General features: G+C 44.5%; 1 protein-coding gene across 2 annotated transcripts in view; it reads left to right on the forward strand.

The window, feature by feature from the left end:
* Positions 1-20,784, forward strand: part of ADGRA1 (adhesion G protein-coupled receptor A1) — a 926,644-nt gene that overhangs the window by 620,886 nt on the left and 284,974 nt on the right. Inside the window, exons 1-3 of one of the 2 annotated variants that reach the window (XM_040434819.1) lie at positions 17,461-17,465; positions 19,252-19,254; positions 19,956-20,163. Coding sequence is in view for 1 of the 2 variants with exons in the window: in XM_040434818.1 (XP_040290752.1) it covers positions 19,956-20,163 (208 nt within the window). In the remaining variant the exon portion in view is untranslated. Of the gene's footprint in view, positions 1-17,460; positions 17,466-19,251; positions 19,255-19,955; positions 20,164-20,784 lie in introns of those variants that run through there. The other variant, XM_040434818.1, reaches the window with a different exon arrangement.

Below are 20,784 nucleotides of genomic sequence, written 5' to 3' on the forward strand. Positions count from 1 at the left end.
ATTTCTATCATAGGACTGGCCATTTGCGGTCCACAAAATGCGGAACGCACACGGGCCGTTATCCGTGTTTTGCGGATCCGCAATTTGCATACCGCAAAACACATATGGCCGTCTGAATGGGCCCTAACTTGTATTTAATTTATTTAAACCCAAGGTGTTTCTAGGCTTAGGAGTCCTATGGGCGGTCCTACTCAGTGATTGACAGTTGCCAGTCTATGGACCCTCATATAGGGAAGGCTGTCAATCACTGATAAGACCGCCCACTGGACTCATGAGCATACAAAGAGAAGGGATTTAAATACAAGTTATAGTAAATCTTTCCCACAAAGCTACATACATGTCACTTTGCTCAGCATCTCCCGCTCTATACTGTGTTCTATGTGACAATTACTTTTTTTTCCTCTGTTACTTAAATCATTTTTGCATTATTTTTTGGTATTGTTTTTTAACGCCATGTCTAAGTTAGTGTTTTTTATACTCGGGCAAATGTAAAAACAGGAAAAAAAGTATTTCATTTATTTATTTATTTTTTCTTTTAAATAACACAAATTATAACTAATTTACCAGATACTTTAACCCTTTTGTGACAACCTAATTTTATTTTGTCATTTGCGTTTTTCCTTCCCTGCCTTCCAAGAGCCATATTTTTTTATTTTCTGTTCACATAGGTGTGTAAGGGCTTGTTTTTTGTGGGACAAGTTGTATTTTTTAATAGCACTGTTTATTTTACTATAGCTTGCATTGGAAAACGTGAAAAAAATCTTTGTGTGGCGAAACTGAAAGTAAAAAGGCAATTTTGCCAAGGTTTTTTTTGAGGTTTTGATAAAAAAAAATTACATGATGACCTTATTTTGTGGGTCAGTAAGATTACGGCAATGCTAAATTTATATAGTTTTTTATTATATTTCACTACCTAAAAAAAAAAAAAACTTTGGAAGAAACTTTTTTCTTTGCATCACCACATTCTGACAGCCGTAACTTTTTTATATTTCTGACTACAGAGCTGTATGAGAGCTTGTTTTTTGCAGGATAAACTGTAGTTTTTAAAAGTACCATTTAAACACTCACCTAAAGAATTATTAGGAACACCTGTTCTATTTCTCATTAATGCAATTATCTAGTCAACCAATCACATGGCAGTTGCTTCAATGCATTTAGGGAAGTGGTCCTGGTCAAGACAATCTCCTGAACTCCAAACTTAATGTCAGAATGGGAAAGAAAGGTGATTTAAGCAATTTTGAGCGTGGCATGGTTGTTGGTGCCAGACGGGCCGGTCTGAGTATTTCACAATCTGCTCAGTTACTGGGATTTTCATGCACAACCATTTCTAGGGTTTACAAAGAATGGTGTGAAAATGGAAAAACATCCAGTATGCGGCAGTCCTGTGGGGGAAAATGCCTTGTGGATGCTATAGGTCAGAGGAGAATGGGCCGACTGATTCAAGCTGATAGAAGAGCAACGTTGACTGAAATAACCACTCGTTACAACCGAGGTATGCAGCAAAGCATTTGTGAAGCCACAACACGCACAATCTTGAGGCGGATGGGCTACAACAGCAGAAGACCCCACCGGGTACCACTCATCTCCACTACAAATAGGAAAAAGAGGCTACAATTTGCACGAGCTCACCAAAATTGGACTGTTGAAGACTGGAAAAATGTTGCCTGGTCTGATGAGTCTCGATTTCTGTTGAGACATTCAAATGGTAGAGTCCGAATTTGGCGTAAACAGAATGAGAACATGTATCCATCCTCTGATGGCTACTTCCAGCAGGATAATGCACCATGTCACAAAGCTCGAATCATTTCAAATTGGTTTCTTGAACATGACAATGAGTTCACTGTACTAAAATGGCCCCCACAGTCACCAGATCTCAACCCAATAGAGCATCTTTGGGATGTGATGGAACGGGAGCTTCGTGCCCTGGATGTGCATCCCTCAAATCTCCATCAACTGCAAGATGCTATCCTATCAATATGGGCCAACATTTCTAAAGAATGCTATCAGCACCTTGTTGAATCAATGCCATGTAGAATTAAGGCAGTTCTGAAGGCAAAAGGGGGTCCAACACCGTATTAGTATGGTGTTCCTAATAATTCTTTAGGTGAGTGTGTGTATATATATATATATATATATTCATAGAAAATCAACGCAGCACTCTTCTTGTAAAAAACGCAGTGTCTTTATTCACACATGTGACACAAAATAGGCAATGTTTCAATCCCCTTCTGGGATCCTTCTCAAGCCAAGTGCCTTGGCACTTGGTAGTGGATAGAGCGAGACATGATGTCCCAGATGTGCTCAATTGGATTCAGGTCTGGGGAATGGGCGGGCCAGTCCATAGCATCAATGCCTTCGTCTTTCAGGAACTGCTGACACACTCCAGCCACATGAGGTCTAGCATTGTCTTGCATTAGGAGGAACTCAGGGCCAACAGCACCAGCATATGGTCTCACAAGGGGTGTGAGGATCTCATCTCGGTACCTAATGGCAGTCAGGCTACATCTGGCGAGCACATGGAGGGCTGTGCGGCCCTCCAAAGAAATGCCACCCCACACCATTACTGACCCAATGCCAAACCGGTCATGCTGGAGGATGTTGCAGGCAGAAGAACGTTCTCCACGGCGTCTCAAGACTCTGTCACGTCTGTCACGTGCTCAGTGTGAACCTGCTTTCATATGTGAAGAGCACAGGGCGCAGTGGCGAATTTGCCAATCTTGGTGTTCTCTGGCAAATGCCAAACGTCCTGCACGGTGTTGGGCTCTAAGCACAACCCCCACCTGTGGACGTCGGGCCCTCATATCACCCTCATGGAGTCTGTTTGAGCAGACACATGCACATTTGTGGCCTGCTGGAGGTCATTTTGCAGGGCTCTGGCAGTGCTCCTCCTGTTCCTCCTTGCACAAAGGCGGAGGTAGCGGTCCTGCTGTTGGGTTGTTGACCTCCTACGGCCTCCTCCACGTCTCCCGATGTACTGGCCTGTCTCCTGGTAGCGCCTCCATGCTCTGGACACTACACTGACAGACACAGCAAACCTTCTTGCCACAGCTCGCATTGATGTGCCATCCTGGATAAGCTGCACTACCTGAGCCACTTGTGTGGGTTGTAGACTCCGTCTCATGCTACCACTAGAGTGAAAGCACTGCCAGCATTCAAAAGTGACCAAAACATCAGCCAGGAAGCATAGGAACTGAGAAGTGGTCTGTGATCACCACCTGCAGAACCACTCCTTTATTGGAGGTGTCTTGCTAATTGCCTATAATTTCCACCTGTTGTCTATCCCATTTGCACAACAGCATGTGAAATTGATTGTCACTCAGTGTTGCTTCCTAAGTGGACAGTTTGATTTCACAGAAGTGTGATTGACTTGGAGTTACATTGTGTTGTTTAAGTGTTCCCTTTATTTTTTTGAGCAGTGTATTAATCTGCTTAGCTCTTCATGCTCTGTAACATGCTGCTGTCAGATTCCATTGCATTTTTTGGTGACAGGTCCTCATTAACCTACTCTCTGTAAGCATTTTTAGAATTCTCACTCTGTAGGTGGCTAGTAGAGATAAGCAAATTTTTCAAAAATTCAGTTTGCCGAATTTTATGGGAAAAATTAATTTTGATCCAAATAAATTCGCAGTGAATTATGTTAAAAAAAACTGCTATTTCCTGGCTGCAGAGAGCCTTTATAGTGGTGTAGAACACTGTGCCTTGCAGTAACACGCAAGGGAGTCTGCTTTGGTAGTGAAATAATACAGTGATAATACATACAGTGAGCAGATGACAGGTGTTGCTCTTAGAATCACTGCACACTTCACTTATTTGGGCAGTCACGGAGCCAAAACTGACCAAATAACTAAGTTTTGAACTCAGCCTTACAGGTCGATGTTAGTGCCAAGAAGAATCTCACTCCTTTTACACCGTCATCAGATGATTCCACATAGATGACTACAGACTCTGTTCTATTAAATGCATATACAAGTAGAGCCCCCCCCCCCCGACAGAGTGGAGAGGGTGTCAGCAGTAAGTTTGTGTTGACGTCACTGATTATTTTGCCCTTCCTCTGATCCATCAGAACAGAGATGACATGTGAATGGAATAGTTGAATGTCTTCTGTGTTTTGTACCCACTCCTGCGTTTGGCTACCAAATCCCAAGACAATTTTTGTATTATTTTTTTTTGAACGGGGGAGAAAAAAAAACTTTATTTAACAAACAGGATATTAACAGACATAAAATACAACACAGAAGGGGCAAAACCATAAGATTTAAAAGACAAACTGAAAAAACAAAGTGCAGTGCTTCATCAACAAGAATGGATTAATGACCAGTGTCGGAGTGACCACGATGGTAATGCATATGGATCTAGAAATGTATGGGGTTATGGCTGATAACTGGAGGGCAGTCCAGCAAACAAGCCGACTCCAGCTCATTCCGTGACGAGCTGGGTTGCTGATAAGTGGATTCTAAAGTGACTGAAGAAATGCGAGTAAAGACATTGGAATAAATTCCTTGTATAAATGAATAAAAATCCAGCTCACCAGTTCAGTCGTGCAACAGAAAAGCCAGGTCAGCTCAGCGTAAACTTCATTCAGATAAACAGATTTCCAGCACGAAGGAGATAAAATCTTGCATGTTCTTTATTGGATATTCAAAACGTACACACGGTACAGTGAAAGAGGTCCCTCCGTGTCCCTGGTCAGACCGACATGTTTCGAGCCAGCCAGCTCTTAGTCATGATCATTGGATTGGAATAAATTGCCCATTGATTTATGAATATCATTCCATAAAGTGTTGAAGTCCTCTGCATGGATGGCATAAGAAATGTCCATGCGATGCTCAACTGGCACAGAGAAAACAAGCTCTGTGGTCGACACTTATCCAGACACGTCATACCCAGTCCACATCACTGCTAGCCACATAAGGTCCTGAGAACTGATAATCAGCTTACCCAAACAAAGTTTCTTTGTAACCACATCCCTACGATAGCCGTGAGCGCAACAAAGCCGTTATAAAGGAAGAGCGGGAGGAAAGTAAATGTCTTTGGTAACACCTCCAATAGATCGTCCTCTGTGTACGTCCCGCAGAACCAACTCCTCTGTGCTTGCCTTGGTGATGGTGGCTTTAATGAAATCTGTATGAGCACAGCCAGTGGATCTCTGTCCTTTCCTTTGAGTCCAGGTAAACAGGAAAATTTGGCTTTCAGGTTCAGCTCTGAGCCCACTTCAATGACAAGACCCTTCTGCTTCTCGACAGCTATGTGGGCAAACAGGTGCTTGGAATACTTTTTCAGTCTGGTGTATGAGAAATTATACATCGGTGTCACACTGTACAGAGTCCATTGTTTTTGAAGGAGCAAAGCAGCCTGTGCCGGATCAAGAGTTTCCTCCAAGGGGGTGCACTGCGGGATTTTTCTTTTAGACAAGCTTCGCAATGCAGACCGTCGACGTGCAGAGGTCAAGCTTTCAGGAGGATACCTCGAGCTGTGAAAATGACTGCTCCTTCGTGCTGATGATCTATTTCTAGGGGTTAACACCCCATTGGTTGGTGTTTGCATATCCTTGCGATAAATGATGTTCCCGTTCACTGACCGTAAACGGAGACATTGACAGACAAACATATGAAACTCTGCCGCCATGTTTCCAGGCGCCGGGTCTCCAGTCCCCTGACCATTAAGATTTACCAGCATCTGTTCCAGGACATGAAGCAGTGTAATGATATCGTTCTTCCCGTAGTCCTGGCGACTGACAAATAACGTGGCCGCCTCAAAGGGCCTTAGCAAACGGCAGGTGTCACAAATGATCTGCCACTGACTGACATCGAAGTTGCACAGGGGACTACTCCTGTCCGTTTGGATCATCAAGAAATCATTGATGGCCTTTCTCTGTTTGTACAGTCGGTCCAACACATGGAGGGTGGAATTCCAATGGCTGGAAACGTCGCATATCAGCCTATGTTGGGGGATGCCGTTCTGCCGCTGCAGCTCAAGGAGGGTGTGCTTTGCGGTGTACGAGTGGCTGAAGTGCATGCAGGGTTTCCTGGCCATTTATAGGATGTCTTGCAGATGGGTGGAAGACTTCAGGAACCGCTTGACAACAAGATTGAACACGTGTGCCATGCAGGGCGCATGGCTCAGCCCTCCTTGACGCAGTGCCGACACCATGTTCTTCCCATTGTCGGTCACCATGGTTCCAATTTTGAGTTGATGCGGAGAAAGCCAGTATTCGATTTCTTGATGAAGTACACTGAGCAGTTTCTCCCCTGTGTGACTCCGTTCGCCCAGGCAAACCAGGTGCAGAACAGCGTGGGAGTGATGAGAGGGGTCGCACATGGCTTGCATACACTACATGCCTCCAACATAATTCTTGGATCTCTACATGAAAATAATGAACATTTGGTGTAAATCGTGAGAGGGGCATATTTGGAGACATTGACTTCACAAGAAATACAGAGCAGCGGAGTTTGCTTTGAAATTTAAAATGTCAACACAGCGTTATTCAGCCCATACCGCAAAAGGAGGTGTACAGTCACCCATAAATTTTCAAAAAAAAACCTGTGTCACATAAAGAATTTCACCACAAAGTAAGTCGTTCCATACCGCAAAAGGAGGTGTACATTCACCCATAGATTTTCCTGAAAAAAAGCCAGTGTCACATAAAGAATTTCACCACTAAGTAAGTTGTTCCGTACTGCAAAAGGAGGTGTACATTCACCCATACATTTTCCCAAAAAAAGCCAGTGTCACATAAAGAATGTCACCACTAAGTAAGTCGGTCCATACCGCAAAAGGAGGTGTACAATCACCCATACATTTTCCCAAAAAAAAGGCTGTCTCACACAAAAAATGTCACTGCAAAAAGGGCTTTACCACTTATAACTGAAACTGTAGGCCCTTAATTGAGAGGGATCGCACATGGCTTGCATACACTACATGCCTCCAACATAATTCTTCGATCTCTACAGGAAAATAATGTATTTGCTGTAAATCGTGAGAGGGGCATAGCTGGAGACATTGACTTCACAAAAGATACAGAGCAGTAGAGTTCAACCATCTCTATTTGCTTCCCGCTGTTTACTGCTCCTGAATTAAAATTAGGGCAACCAGCTTCAGCTTCCTCTGATGTGTATGTCTACGGAGTCCATTTGTTATGGCTTTGCACAGGGAGCTAGATTGTTACCCACAATTCTGATGAAACTCCTGATCTTAATAAACTGGACTTGGACTCTAAAGCAGAGGCTCTCCTGTCATGTCTTGTGTGCTGTGGAGATCGAATGCAGATGGAGCAGATAAAAACACATGAATGTTTTCAACTTAGTGAAGCTGCTTGATTTAATTGTGAATAGATGGTAAAGGCAAAGTCTGCTGGTGTGTTGTCATCAGCATCTTTATTATGTTTACTGCAGGACCCACGACTACGTAATTTGGTCTATACAGCAAAAGGAGGGCTATAATCGCCCATCAATTTTACAATCAAAGAAAACATGGTTAAAATAAAAAATTTCACCAATGAAAGGATAATGGAATTCGGTTCATACAGAAGAAAGTCTACAATCACCCATCAATTTTCCCCAAAAAAGCCTGTTTTACATAAAAAATTCACTAATACGTAATTCGGTCCATACTGCAAAAGGAGGTCTACAATCACCCATCAATTTTCCTGAAGAAAACATGGTTGAAATAAAACATTTCACCAATAAAAGGATAATGGAATTCGGTTCATACAGAAGAAAGTCTACAATCACCCATCAATATTCCCCCAAAAAACCTGTTTTAAGTAAAAAATTTCACCACTACCGCGAAAAAAAGGGCTTCACCACATATAGCTGCACCGCTGAACGGCAATTAGGCCCTAATTTTTTTCTACTTTTACACAACACAGCAGGCTTTTCAACAGATAAGTGCAATGCTGAACGGCGAATATATTTTATTTCGCCAGTAATACACGGCAAACTGGGCTTTAGAATATTTCACTGCACCGCAGAACGGCAATTAGGCCCTAATTGTTTTTCTACTTTTACACAAAAGGCTTTTCAATAGATAAGTGCATTGATGAACGGCAAATATATTTTTATTTCGCCAGTAATACACGGCAAACTGGGCTTTAGAGTATATCACTGCACAGCTAAGCGGCAAATATATTTTTCCTTTTCCACTAATACACGCAAAAAATGTCTTTAAAACAGATAACTGCCCCGCTGAGCGGCAAATATATTTTTCCTTTTTCCACTAATACAGTCAAAAAATGGCTTAAAACAGATAACTGCACAGCTGAGCGGCAAATATATTTTTCCTTTTCCACTAATACACGCAAAAAAGGGCTTTAGAACAGATAACTGCAGCACAGAGCGGTAAATATATTTTACTTTTGCCACTAATACACGACAGAAAGGGCTGTAATTTTCGCACTTCACCACACAACGGCTAATAAGCCTTAATTCCTTCTAATAACACCTGTTAATGCCTGTACCAAACAGCACTTGCACCCTAATAAGAACGCTTTGCTGGAATTGCAGAGCTGTATAACGGCAATTTGGATCCCCAGTCAGTGCAGCAAGGTGTAATAGGATTGTTCCTATTACCCAGGCTGTAACCTCCCCTACTGAACCCTGTTCTACAGAAATGCTGTGGAATGATTCCTCCCTACCCTTTCCCTACACCTTGAATTATCTTTTTTTTTAGCACAATGATGTCTTTCCTAGCGCTGTCCCTAGAGCCTGCAGACGTCTCTCCCTGCGCTAAGTACACTGGCAAATGTCAGAATCTAAGGTGGCCGCCACTATTTATAGGGCTGTGACATCACAAGGCTGGCTGGCTGCTGATTGGCTGCACGCATGGCATTATGGGTGATCCCGCCTTCCCAGAGTTCCATTTTCCATGTCCTCACACGTGCAGTAGCCATTTTAGGAAAAAATGCGATTCGTTACCACGAAGCGCAAGGAAATTTGCATTCGGTGCGAATGAAATTTTTCCTGAAATTCGGAACTAATCCACTTCGTCAGCTTCAATTTGCTTATCTCTAGTGGCTAGCTTTCCAACATTTCGGAGGACCACACTTCCCACTACTCTTAATGCTGAGTACCCCACTGCAAAGCACAGGCACAGGGAGAGATGCAATATGCTTAGTAGATCTCACCATTCCAGCTATAGTCCCCAGCTAATTCAACTGCCTGTAATTCATTTCCCTCTACACTGCTAATCAATCCTGCCACCTGAGCCATGAGAAGGCCATAGGATTCAGTGACCACCAGTGTCTTGCTGTCCTCATCGACTCCTCCTGGGCTCTCTACTCTCTGTGGTTGTCATGACCTTGCACTGAGCTTGATGTGAACCGGCTGCATTCAGTGCACCCAGCACCATACCTTGGTGCCAGACTTGCCATGGATCTATTTGACACAAAGCTCTGCTCTCCCACCTCACCCCAGCATTGACCGCCTAACCTCAACATAATGCATGTTTTTTGGATTTTTTGCAGTGATTGCCGTTAAATTAAGTGTCACAATTTTGTGAAATTGTTTTTTTCTTGGCTCTTGTGAAATCTCTCTCTGCTCTGGCTGGTAGACAAGCTTATGATATCTGATGGTGTTGCTGGTTTGGTTCCTGCAGATGCTCAAAGGACCAGAGAGAAATCCCTGCAATTAATATCTGCACAAAATCCATGTACTATGCCAGCAGGGTAAAGCCTAGAGCAGGGGTTGGCAATCTCCGGCACTTCAGCAATTGCAAAACTACAACTCCTAGCATGCTCCATTTAACTGTATCGGACGTCAAGGAACGGCCAAGCAAGTGACCATACTGGGAGTTGTAGTTTAACAACAGCGGAAGTATCACTCCCTAATGACTTTACTATGGTTGGATCCTACATCTTGTCAACTACTATGGACTCTGTGACAAGGCCTCCGAAGCAGATGTAAGTTAAGCCTAAGATGATGGTTGTACAAGGCTGTGCCGCTGGAGCTGCTGGAGAAGTCACAGAACTTATTCCCAGCCATCGCTCCATTCTCCAGCACCCTTCTTCCTAACTAGTAAGGCTTAACAAGCTTCTACCTCTCACTAATCACTGTTGCACATGGGCCTCCATAGTCTCTATGCAGCCAGCGCTCTGGGACTTGGGGCCACATCATTCCTCTTTTTCCTCTAGATGGAAGAGAGCGTGTTGTGTGTGTGAATGGCAAGGGCGGATTGGCCATAGACCTTACAGGGAAATTTCCCGGTGGGCCGATACCCAGGGGCCACCTGAGCCCTCCTCTTGGCTGGCCAGTGGAAGTTTTTGGGGATGTATTTTATGCTGTTGGCAGCAGGATTTTGTGATGGACTGTGGTATTTGGCTTTGTTGGGGGTGGTATAATGTGCCGCAATATGGTATTGCTAGTCCCTACTTGTGTTTGCCCTGCCTTCCATCAATTTGAACCCGACTAAAAATTTTCCGGGGCCACTCTAAGTTCCAAGTCCAGCCCTGGTGAATGGTGTCTGTTCCCAGCTTAACAGTTTGCTTTGTATTTGCTCTGACGTTGAGTTATTGCACCCTATGTTGTATTACTCTCCAGCCACCTGCCCCTACTGCTGTCTTTAGGTGTCTGTATTGTTATAAGGGTGGTAGTCCTCAGTGGTGTAGCGTGACGCAGATGAGGATGCAGGAGAAGAATGGAACTGATGCCATCTCTACCCTTAAAAAAACTTTACTATAAATGAAGCAATAATACACAACCTCACAGCTTAGTTACAGCAATCTTCTCCAATGAGAGGCACGGTTTATTAAATGTTTTATTAGCTATGATATCATTCACCAGTGGCAATAAGAGCACTCATCAATATAAAGTACATACAGTTGCAAGAAAAAGTATGTGAACCCATTGGAATGATATGGATTTCTGCACAAATTGGTCATAAAATGTGATCTGATCGTCATCTAAGTCACAACAATAGACAATCAGAGTCTGCTTAAACTAATAGCCAGGGCTTTTTTTTCTCAGAGAAAAGGTGGTGGAACTCAACCCCCCTGGCCACGCCCCTACCCACCCCTAGGACCGCCCCCTAAAACCGCCCCTTTAGAGATTAGGGGCTGACTGATTCACAAGCATAACAAAGTACAAGGTGCATATTAAAATATATAACACTATATAACGACTATATAAACTGACTATGGTCTCTGCTGCACTGGTCTCTGCTGCACTGGTCTCTGCTGCACTAGTCTCTGCTGCACTGGTCTCTGCTGCACTGTACCGTATTTTTTGCCCTATAAGATGCACCTAGTTTTAGAGGAGAACAATAAGAAAAAAATATTTTTCATTACACCTCAGGTCAGACCAGCAATCAGACCCCCAATGTTAATCAGACCTCCGATCAGACCACCAATGGCTCAGATAAACCCCCAAACCTTTAGCCATCTATCAGCCCCCAATGTCAGCCATAAACCCCCCCAATGTCAGCCATAAACCCCCCAATGTCAGCCATAAACCCCCCCAATGTCAGCCATAAACCCCCTCACGTCAGCCATAAGCCCCCCATTAGCCCCTCATGTCAGCCATAAGCTCCCCATTAGCCCCTCATGTCAGCCATAAGCCCCCCATTAGCCCCTCATGTCAGTCATAAGCCCCCCATTACCCGGGCCCCTCATGTCAGCCATAAGCCCCCCATTAGCCCCTCATGTCAGCCATAAACCCCCCATCAGCCCCTCATGTCAGCCATAAGCCCCCTATTAGCCCATCATGTCAGACATAAGCCCCCCATTAGCCCCTCATGTCAGCCATAAGCCCCCCATTAGCCCCTCATGTCAGCCATAAGCCCCCATTAGCCCCTCATACCAGCCATAAGCCCCCATTAGCCCCTCATGTCTGCCCCATGTCCCCCAGGTCAGCAATCAGCCCCCAGTGCAAATAAAATAAAATAAACCACTTACCTCTCCTGCTCCTAGTCACCATCACGATCCTCTTCATTCTGCTGTCGGCTGGCTGTGTATAGCGGCGCACAGCGTGAGGTCACAGAGAGACCTCACGCTGTGCGCAGCCATGCACAGCCGATAGCCGAGCCGTGGACCAGGAAGTGGTGAGTACAGATCCTTCAACGCTTCCTGGTCCTTCTGTACTAATGAAGCGCTTCCATAATGTAAGCGCTTCATTAGTACAGCTTTAAAGACTGCCCTGATCGTCGCGGCCCGGCAAACCATCCTCCAGGGCCCGGTCCTGGGCCGCGGCCCGGCGGTTGGAGACCGCTGAGTAAACTGTCTGTACTAAAGGGGGGCGGGGCGAGGAAAATAGGTGGCGGAACGCCGTTGAGGGGCGTTCCGCCAGAAAAAAAGCCCTGCTAATAGCACACAAATAATTAAATGTTACCATGTTTTTATTGAACATACCATGTAAACATTCACAGTGCAGGTGGAAAAAGTATGTGAACCCTTGGATTTAATAACTGGTTGAACCTCCTTTGGCAGAAATAACTTCAACCAAACGTTTCCTGTAGTTGCAGATCAGACGTGCACAACGGTGAGGAGTAATTCTTGACCATTCCTCTTTAAGAAATGTTTGAGTTAAGCAATATTCTTGGGATGTCTGGTGTGAATCGCTTTCTTGAGGTCATGCCACAGCATTTCAATCGGGTTGAGGTCAGGACTCTGACTGGGCCACTCCAGAAGGCGTATTTTCTTCTGTTTAAGACATTCTGTTGTTGATTTACTTTTATGCTTTTGATCGTTGTCCTGTTGCAACACCCATCTTCTGTTGAGCTTCAGCTGGTGGACATATGGCCTTAAGTTCTCCTGCAAAATGTCTTGATAAACTTGGGAATTCATTTTTCCTTCGATGAAAGCAATCTGTCCAGGCCCTGACGCAGCAAAGCCATGATGCCCACACCACCATACTTCACAGTTGGGATGAGGTCTTGATGTTGGTGTGCTGTGCCTCTTTTTCTCCACACATAGTGTTGTGTGTTTCTTCCAAACAACTCAACTTTGGTTTCATCTGTCCACAGAATATTTTGCCAGTACTGCTGTGGAGCATCCAGGTGCTCTTGTGCAAACTGTAAACGTGCAGCAATGTTTTTTTTGGACAGCAGTGGCTTCCCCTGTGGTATCCTCCCATGAAATCAATTCTTGTTTAGTGTTTTACATATCGTAGATTCACTAACAGGGATGTTAGCATATGCCAGAGACTTTTGTAAGTCTTTAGCTGACACTCTAGGATTCTTCTTCACCTCATTGAGCAGGCTGCGCTGTGCTCTTGCAGTAATCTTTACAGGACGGCCATTCCTAGGGAGAATAGCAGCACTGCTGAACTTTCTCCATTTATAGACAATTTGTCTTACCGTGGACTGATGAACAGCAAGGCTTTTGGAGATACTTTTATAACCCTTTCCAGCTTTATGCAAGTCAACATTTCTTAATCGTAGGTCTTCTGAGAGCTCTTTTGTGCGAGGCATCATTCACATCAGGCAATGCTTCTTGTAAAAAGTAAACCCAGAACTGGTGTGTTTTTATAGGGCAGGGCAGCTGTAACCAACACCTCCAATCTCATCTTATTGATTGGACTGCAGTTGGCTGACACCTCACTCCAATTAGCTCTTGGAGATGTCATTAGTCTAGGGGTTCACATACTTTTTCCACCTGCACTGTGAATGTTTACATGGTGTGTTCAATAAAAACATAGTAACATTTAATTCTTTGTGTGTTATTAGTTTAAGCAGACTGTGATTGTCTATTGTTGTGACTTAGATAAAGATCAGGTCACATTTTATGACCGATTTGTGCAGAAATCCACATTATTCCAAAGGGTTCACATACTTTTTCTTGCAACTGTATATATGTATTCTAGAAACTTATATAGTGAAAGATGATAGATAGGGACCCACACCTATAAGACAATGGGAGCATATCCTAGCGATATGCCCCCATTGTCTATGATGAGACAACCTCTTTAAGTAAACAATGGCAAGAAAATGTTAATTGACTTTTTCAATGGATTTTAATGTCACAAGATAACACTCTGATGGTCATCAGAGTCAATTTTAACCTGGCTACATCTGTAGGAAATAGATGTCCTCCACCACCATATCAGCTGCTCTATGTAGGTGATAGTCCACCACAGAACAGCATTTTTCACCTTAACATGTTAAAAATTCTGAGAACATTTCTGAGTATATCTTTTTCATGGTCTGAGCTTTGTTTTTCTTATGCAGAGCTCCAAATTCCCAGCATGGACATAGATCTAAAAGACAACTTTCTGTCTTAAGGGGCGCTAAAGAGCTTACTGCATTGAGCTCAATAATAATGTGCAGTAATCTCCCTTGCTTCCTCTAGAGGGCACTGCAGGCAGCCAGCGTGTTACATGGATCTTATCAATTTGTGACTGTAATAAGGGTGTATTCACACGTGGCAGGTCTGTTGCAAATGTGGCTGCTGTTATACGCCTTTCAGGGTTTCTAACAAACAGAATGCCCCATCTATAAGTACTGTAATGGATGCATTAGTGGATGTTGGGAGGGAAGGGATGCAAATGAGCTCTTAACAAGCTCTGCCTCTAAAGCCACCAGATGTAAGGCAGCGATCCTATAAGTCAATGTTCAGCTCTTTTAGTGGATGTTGAATTGGACAAAGATACAGTACTAGCCACAGCTCATTAATGGTGCTATTTCTGGAAAGAAGCTAACCCTTTACATGCTTGTTTTCGTTAATGGGGTTATGGAGCACATCCTGTTGGGGTTGTATATGAACGTGATAGAGGAGGTCCTGCCGGAGTTGTATATGGACACAATAGAGCAGATCCCATCGGGGTTGTATATGGACGTGATAGAGCAGATCCTATCAGGATTGTATATGGAGTTGTTATAGAGCAGTTCCTGTCGGGGTTGTACATGGAATCATGATAGAGCAGGTACTGACGGGATTGTATATGAGTCATAATAGAGCAAGTCCTGTCGGAGTTGTATATGGAGTCGTGACAGAGCAGGTTCAGTCAGGATTGTATATGGAGTCGTGATAGAGAATGCCCTGTCGGGGTTGTATATGGAGTCGTGATACAGCAGGTCCTGTTGGGGTTGTATATGTACTGTATGTGATAGAGCAATTCCTGACGGGGTTGTATATGGAATCATGATAGAGCAGGTCCTGTTGGGGTTGTATATGGACATGATAGAGCAGGTCCTGTCAGGACTGTATATGGAGTCATAACAGAGCAGGTCCTGTCGGGGTTGTATATGGACGTGATAGAGCATGTCCTGTCTGAATTGTATATGGAGTCGTGACAGAGCAGGTCCTGTCGGGTTGTATATGGAGTTGTGATACAGAAGATCCTGTTGGAGTTGTATATGGATGTGATAGAGCAGTTCCTGTCGGGGTAGTTTATGGACATTATAGAGCAGGTCTTGTGCTAAGGTTCCACCAACATGAGCCATTCAGCGGACGTATTCTTTCGATGAATTACACGTATGACCATTCATCTTAATGGCCCACCATGTTCAACTATATCTCCCCGGCATTGACACACAGCTGGCTAAGCCTTTCCCAACAATATCAGCTGTATGCTTCGGGTATCAGAAGCCAGAAATGTGGCAGTCAGCTTATCACTGCTGTGGCTCTCAGAGTGAATGGGTTGTCGGTGATGAAACACCCTATTAACAGGCTGCATGTCTCCATAGACATTAATGTTTTGATTAAAGGGGTAGTCCATTCTTGTAACGTGATGGCATATTGCTAGGATACCCCATCACTATTGGATTGGTGGAGGTCTGACCTTTGGAACCTCCTTGATCCTTACAATAAAGGGGCTTTTAACTTGAATGGGTGCATTCTTGGTCACCTGGATATGCGGGGAACCGCAGCTGTCTCCATTCAATTGAATGCAGGTGGCCGGAAGACTTTAGAGGGGCTGCAGTGCACCCATATGAATGTGGGACCAACACACATGCCATCAGCTGAACATGCAACAGGTCAGCCAGTTTCATAGGTACAAATCTTCTGATAGAAGCCCTTTAATGAGGTAGAAATGCCACATTCATCAAAATTAGCAGCATAATTTGGCAAAAGTATCATGTACTGTATATGTCATTTAAACAGGATTGTATAATTTTTCTACCAGTGTGGTATTAAAAAGGACTCATCACCATGAAAATGCAATGCAGTCTGCAGGCAGCATGTTATATAGCAGGAGGAGCTGAACCAACTGAAATATTGCTTTAGGAAAAGACTCAATAAAAGATTAAGGGGGACATTTATAAAGACTGATGTTTTCCACGCCGGTCTTAAGTCCCTCTGCACTGCTGGAGGAAGTGCCAAAGTTATGTAGAGGTGCAGGCCTCTACATACTGTATTTTTCACTTTATAAGACGCCCTGGACTATAAGACGCACCCCAGGTTTAGACAATAGAAAATTAATAAAAATATTTTCTAGGTCCTCTTTGAAGAGGGAATGTAGTGAAGTGGACGGGTCAAGGTCTGTAACTTTAGGTTGTAGTGTGTGTAAATTACACATTTTACTGACTCTTTTCCCATCAATTATATATAAATCTGCTCATCTCCTCCTGCTCTACAACCTGCTGCCTGCAGTTTGCCAAGTATTTTCATGGTGTGACTTTAAAGGGGTTCTCCAGGTATTTTATCTAATTAGCGCAGGGTACTAACCTACGGAGGGAAGATGTTTTACATGGTACCTCCCCCCTCTGGCTCCCCCGATGCCACACTCTATGCTGAACTTGCGTGCTCTGATGTGGCCACTTCTTTTCCTGTTCAGCTGCATTGATTATTAGGGTGCCTTCACACGTTATGGAAAGTTCGGCCAGAAAATCTGCAGGATTGTTCTGTATGGTTCACATTTTGGTGCAGATTTCCTGTATGGGAATCTGTGCAGATTTTGTGTCGGATCTTTCCACAGCTTTTTCCACTGCAGAATCAGTTTGCCAGTGGTATAACTAGAAATGACCGAGCCCCCACGGCAAATTTTTGAACAGGCCCCCCTCCCTCAGTAACTTTTTTGCAACTCCTGACTCCTGTGCAACCCCCACTGCTGAGGCTAGTCAAGATCGCTCTCTCAGACGAGGCCCAACACCCACTCCATCTGTTTCCTATAGTGTCTCTGTATATAATGTCATTGTATAATATTGTTGAGGGGGCCCTGACACAGTGGCGTGCCTAAGGTGTTTGGCACCCAGGGCGTGGGCCTTTCTTTGGTACCCCCCCCCCCCCCAATACTTGTGCCAAAAAATTGTGCAATCTTACAGTAGCATTGCCCTCATTGTACAACCTTCACAGTAGTTATGTCCAAATATGTGCCCCCTAATAATATCCACATTGTGCCCCCTCATGTTAGTAATGCCCATTTTGTGCCCCCTCACAGTAGTTATGCCCACACTGTTGCCCCTCACAGTATTTATGTCCTCATTGTACAAACTTCACAGCAGTTGGGTTGCCCACATTGTGCCCCCCTTAAAATACTTATCCTTTCATTGTTCCCCCTTCACAGTAGTTATGCCTTTTCTGTGCTCATTTCACAGCAGTAATTCCCTATCTGTGCCTCCTTCACTGTGGCAATGCCCTCTTAGTGCCCCCTCACAGTAGTTATGCCCTCTCTGTGCCCTCTTCACAGTAAAAATGCACTCTGTTCCCCCTTCACCATAGTAATGTCCATTGTGCTCACTTCATAGTAGTGATGTCCACTGTGCCCCCTTCATAGCAATAATGCCCTCTTTATGCCCTCTTTTCAGTAGTAATGCCCATTGTGCCCCCTTTACAGTAGTAATGCCCTCTGTGTCCCCTATATAATAGTAAAGCCTATCTGTGCCCTCTTTATAGTAGTAATGCCCTCTGTGGCCCCTTTATATTAGTAAATCCCTCTGTGCCCCCTTTATGGTAGTAAAGCCCACTCCGCCCACTTCATAGTAGTAATACCCTCTGTGTGCCCTTTATAGTAGTAATGCCCCCTGTGCCCCCTTTATAGTAGTAATGCCCTGTGTGCCCCCTTTATAGTAGTTGTGCCCCCTCTGTGTTAATAAAACAAAAAACACAGTAACTGCTCACCTTGTCCCGTTCCTGAAGCTCAGATCCAGCTCTCCCCTGCAGGCACAGATCGCTCTGCAGCACTGTGTGGGAGGAGCACAGGCAAATGCCCAGGCTGCAGGCTCCTCCCACACAGGCCAGCTGGGCGATCTGTCCCTGCAGGCTGAAAAGTTTGTGGAGCAGGGAGTAGAAGGAGAAGGCTTCCTGCTTCACCTTTCAGTGCACCGGCCTGAAGGAGAGAAGGAACGTGGGGAGCTGAGCAGTCAGTGAGTGACGGGACCGCAGCCCCCCGGCGCTACAGCAATGAACGCTTCCATTGATGTATTGATGGAAGCACTCATTGCTTCTGCCACCCTCCTGACAGCGGGCACCCTGAGAATAGAATCTTTTAGTCCTCCTCCTAGCTGGGCCCCTTCTGAGTTCCGGCCCCCAAAGTAGCTACTTCCCCTGCTTCCTCTATAGTTACACCCCTGCAGTTTGTCATATGATAAGATGGTGGAAGTCTTGTTGTTTTTCTGGCAGAATTTTCTGCAACCTGTGAAGGCACCCTAATGGAGGTGAACAGGAGAATAAGTGGCCACTTCTGGTCAACTTTTGGGTGGAAGAGCCTGAGAGGCTTCAGCGGAGACAGCGGCCTCTGGGGAACAAGGGAGGGTAAGCACTATGTAAAACATCTTCCCTCCACAGGTTAGTACCCTGTGCTAATTAGACAAAATGCCTGGAAAACCCTCTTTAAAATGTGCTCAAAGTAATAGGTGTAAAAATAAATAAAAAAATTCAGTTGCCAAATGGCTAAAAGCTGAATACAGCACTGTATCGGACGCTGTAACAGACGCCGGCACTTTGACGATCTCCATTTCCCCATAACTATAACAAGTAGCTGATATTGTTTAGTGAAACACAAAGCTGACTGTACACACAATAAGAAAATGCAGAAAGATGTAAAAAAAAAAAAAAACACTAATATAATCATGTATGCATGTAAATGTCTACCCTGGCACCTAAGGGAAATCTCCTTGAAATGGAATCTGTAAACTTGGTAATTATACATAATAGCAGAACACAGCGGATCATAAAAATGAGTGGAGTGCTCGGAACGGGGAGCTCCTAACCGGTTTCTCCCTATATTTTTTTAGGGGTTTTTTTCCCCGCTAATTCCCTTATTCATGAGCGTCTTTGTCATTCTGGGCTTGGAGATGTTTTTAAAGGTCTACCTCTGGTGACGTTCTTTTCCTCTACGGTTTATACGAGGGAAATAACAAGGGATTTAACTCCTTAGCACCCAGAAAGTTAACAGTCCCTGGAAGCCTTTCCCTTCCAGCTAAATCCAGCAAAGGCAAAAAAAATAAAAAAGTATCCAAGGATCAAGCTGTGTCTAAGTGTTTCTTGCTTTCAGCCACTTGCACTCTGTCTCTGTCTCGGGGGCAAGATCTGGTTATTAAATCATTCCCTCTTGAAGACTGTAATGCATGAACGTGCTATTTCACGAGGAGCAATGTTGCATATCATGAGTCTCGTCTTCGCACTGCATCCCTCCTGCTTCCAGAATTATTCCTCCATCCCTTTAAAGCTTCGCTGGGTAGCAGGGCTTTAATAGAACTTGTCTGATTGTGTATTAAGTGAAGGAGAAAACCTGGTAGAGGTTGTCTCTTTAAATCAGATCTGCAGTGTTGATGGACCCTCTAGCAGGCATGGTAGGAACCATTCTCACCTCTGCAGCAGGGAGCTTGACCATACAGACTTACACATGCGATGGAAATGCTTTCCCTGTTAATATGCACTCTACCCGTCTTATTTCCATGGTTACAGCTCCCGCTTGTATGGTTGCTTCCATTCTGCAGGGAAAAAAAAAATAGGAAGCGATCGCATATTCTTAGTGCTGTAGTTTAAAATCTAATGAAAGCAGCCCTGTTGTGACTTGCATTTTCAATTTTTTCCCTTTTTTTTTTTCTCCCCTCCTGCTCCCTCTCTCTCTCCCTCTGATGTACAGAACGCCGTAGCCATCGCTTCCTTTCATTTGCCACAGTCTGCCTTTGCACAGTCTCCTTCGTTGCAATCTGTTGATAACTCCAGTTGCAAGCTACAGCTCATCGTCTTTCGGAATGGAAAACTCTTTCCGATCACTGGGAACACGTCCTACCTTGCAGATCAGGGGAAACGTCGGGCGGTCGCTACACCAGCTGTGCTTTCTAAAATAGGTAAGTTGCTCATTTTTTCCCCCTTTTCCTGTGTCTGATGTGAGAATTTGCAGATGGGAGAAGAGGAGGAGGGTGGGGGGGGGGGAAGGGGTGAGGTAGACGGTGTAGACGAGTCGTTCCTACAAGTGCACCGACGTCTATTTGCACAATCTGGGCAAGCGGAGAGATTAGGAAATGACTAGGACTTGCCTGGAGGATGGTGGACAGGCGGCTCAGGAGCCGAATGTCAGGAGGATGCTGCATTAAGGAGGAAAGTTATCGCAGTACTGTAAATATGAATGGTAGTACCCTGCTTCTTGCATATTAATGCCCATTCATGCAGTTCGACCAGGTGTACGAGAAGAGCCGTCCTCAGCTGCTGCAGACAGAGCAACGGCTTATGCTAAACCTCCATGCTTTCCGTTTTAAGGGACTATGATAGGACTCCGGATGGTTACATAAGACGTAGAGTTCGTTTGTAAAAACCGGAGGTGAGCTCGAGGCTGACGGCATGACAATTAAAAGTGTCATCAATTAACATAAAACTTTTCGGACTGGAAGCCAAGCCTTGTAGAGCCTGTAGCCACCTCCAGCCTACGGTTCTTAGGGCAATGGACAGGGTGTAAAATGTTGAGATTGACC

Source organism: Bufo bufo, chromosome 6 (genome assembly GCF_905171765.1).
Source record: "Bufo bufo chromosome 6, aBufBuf1.1, whole genome shotgun sequence".
Classification (NCBI taxonomy): Eukaryota; Metazoa; Chordata; class Amphibia; order Anura; family Bufonidae; genus Bufo; species Bufo bufo.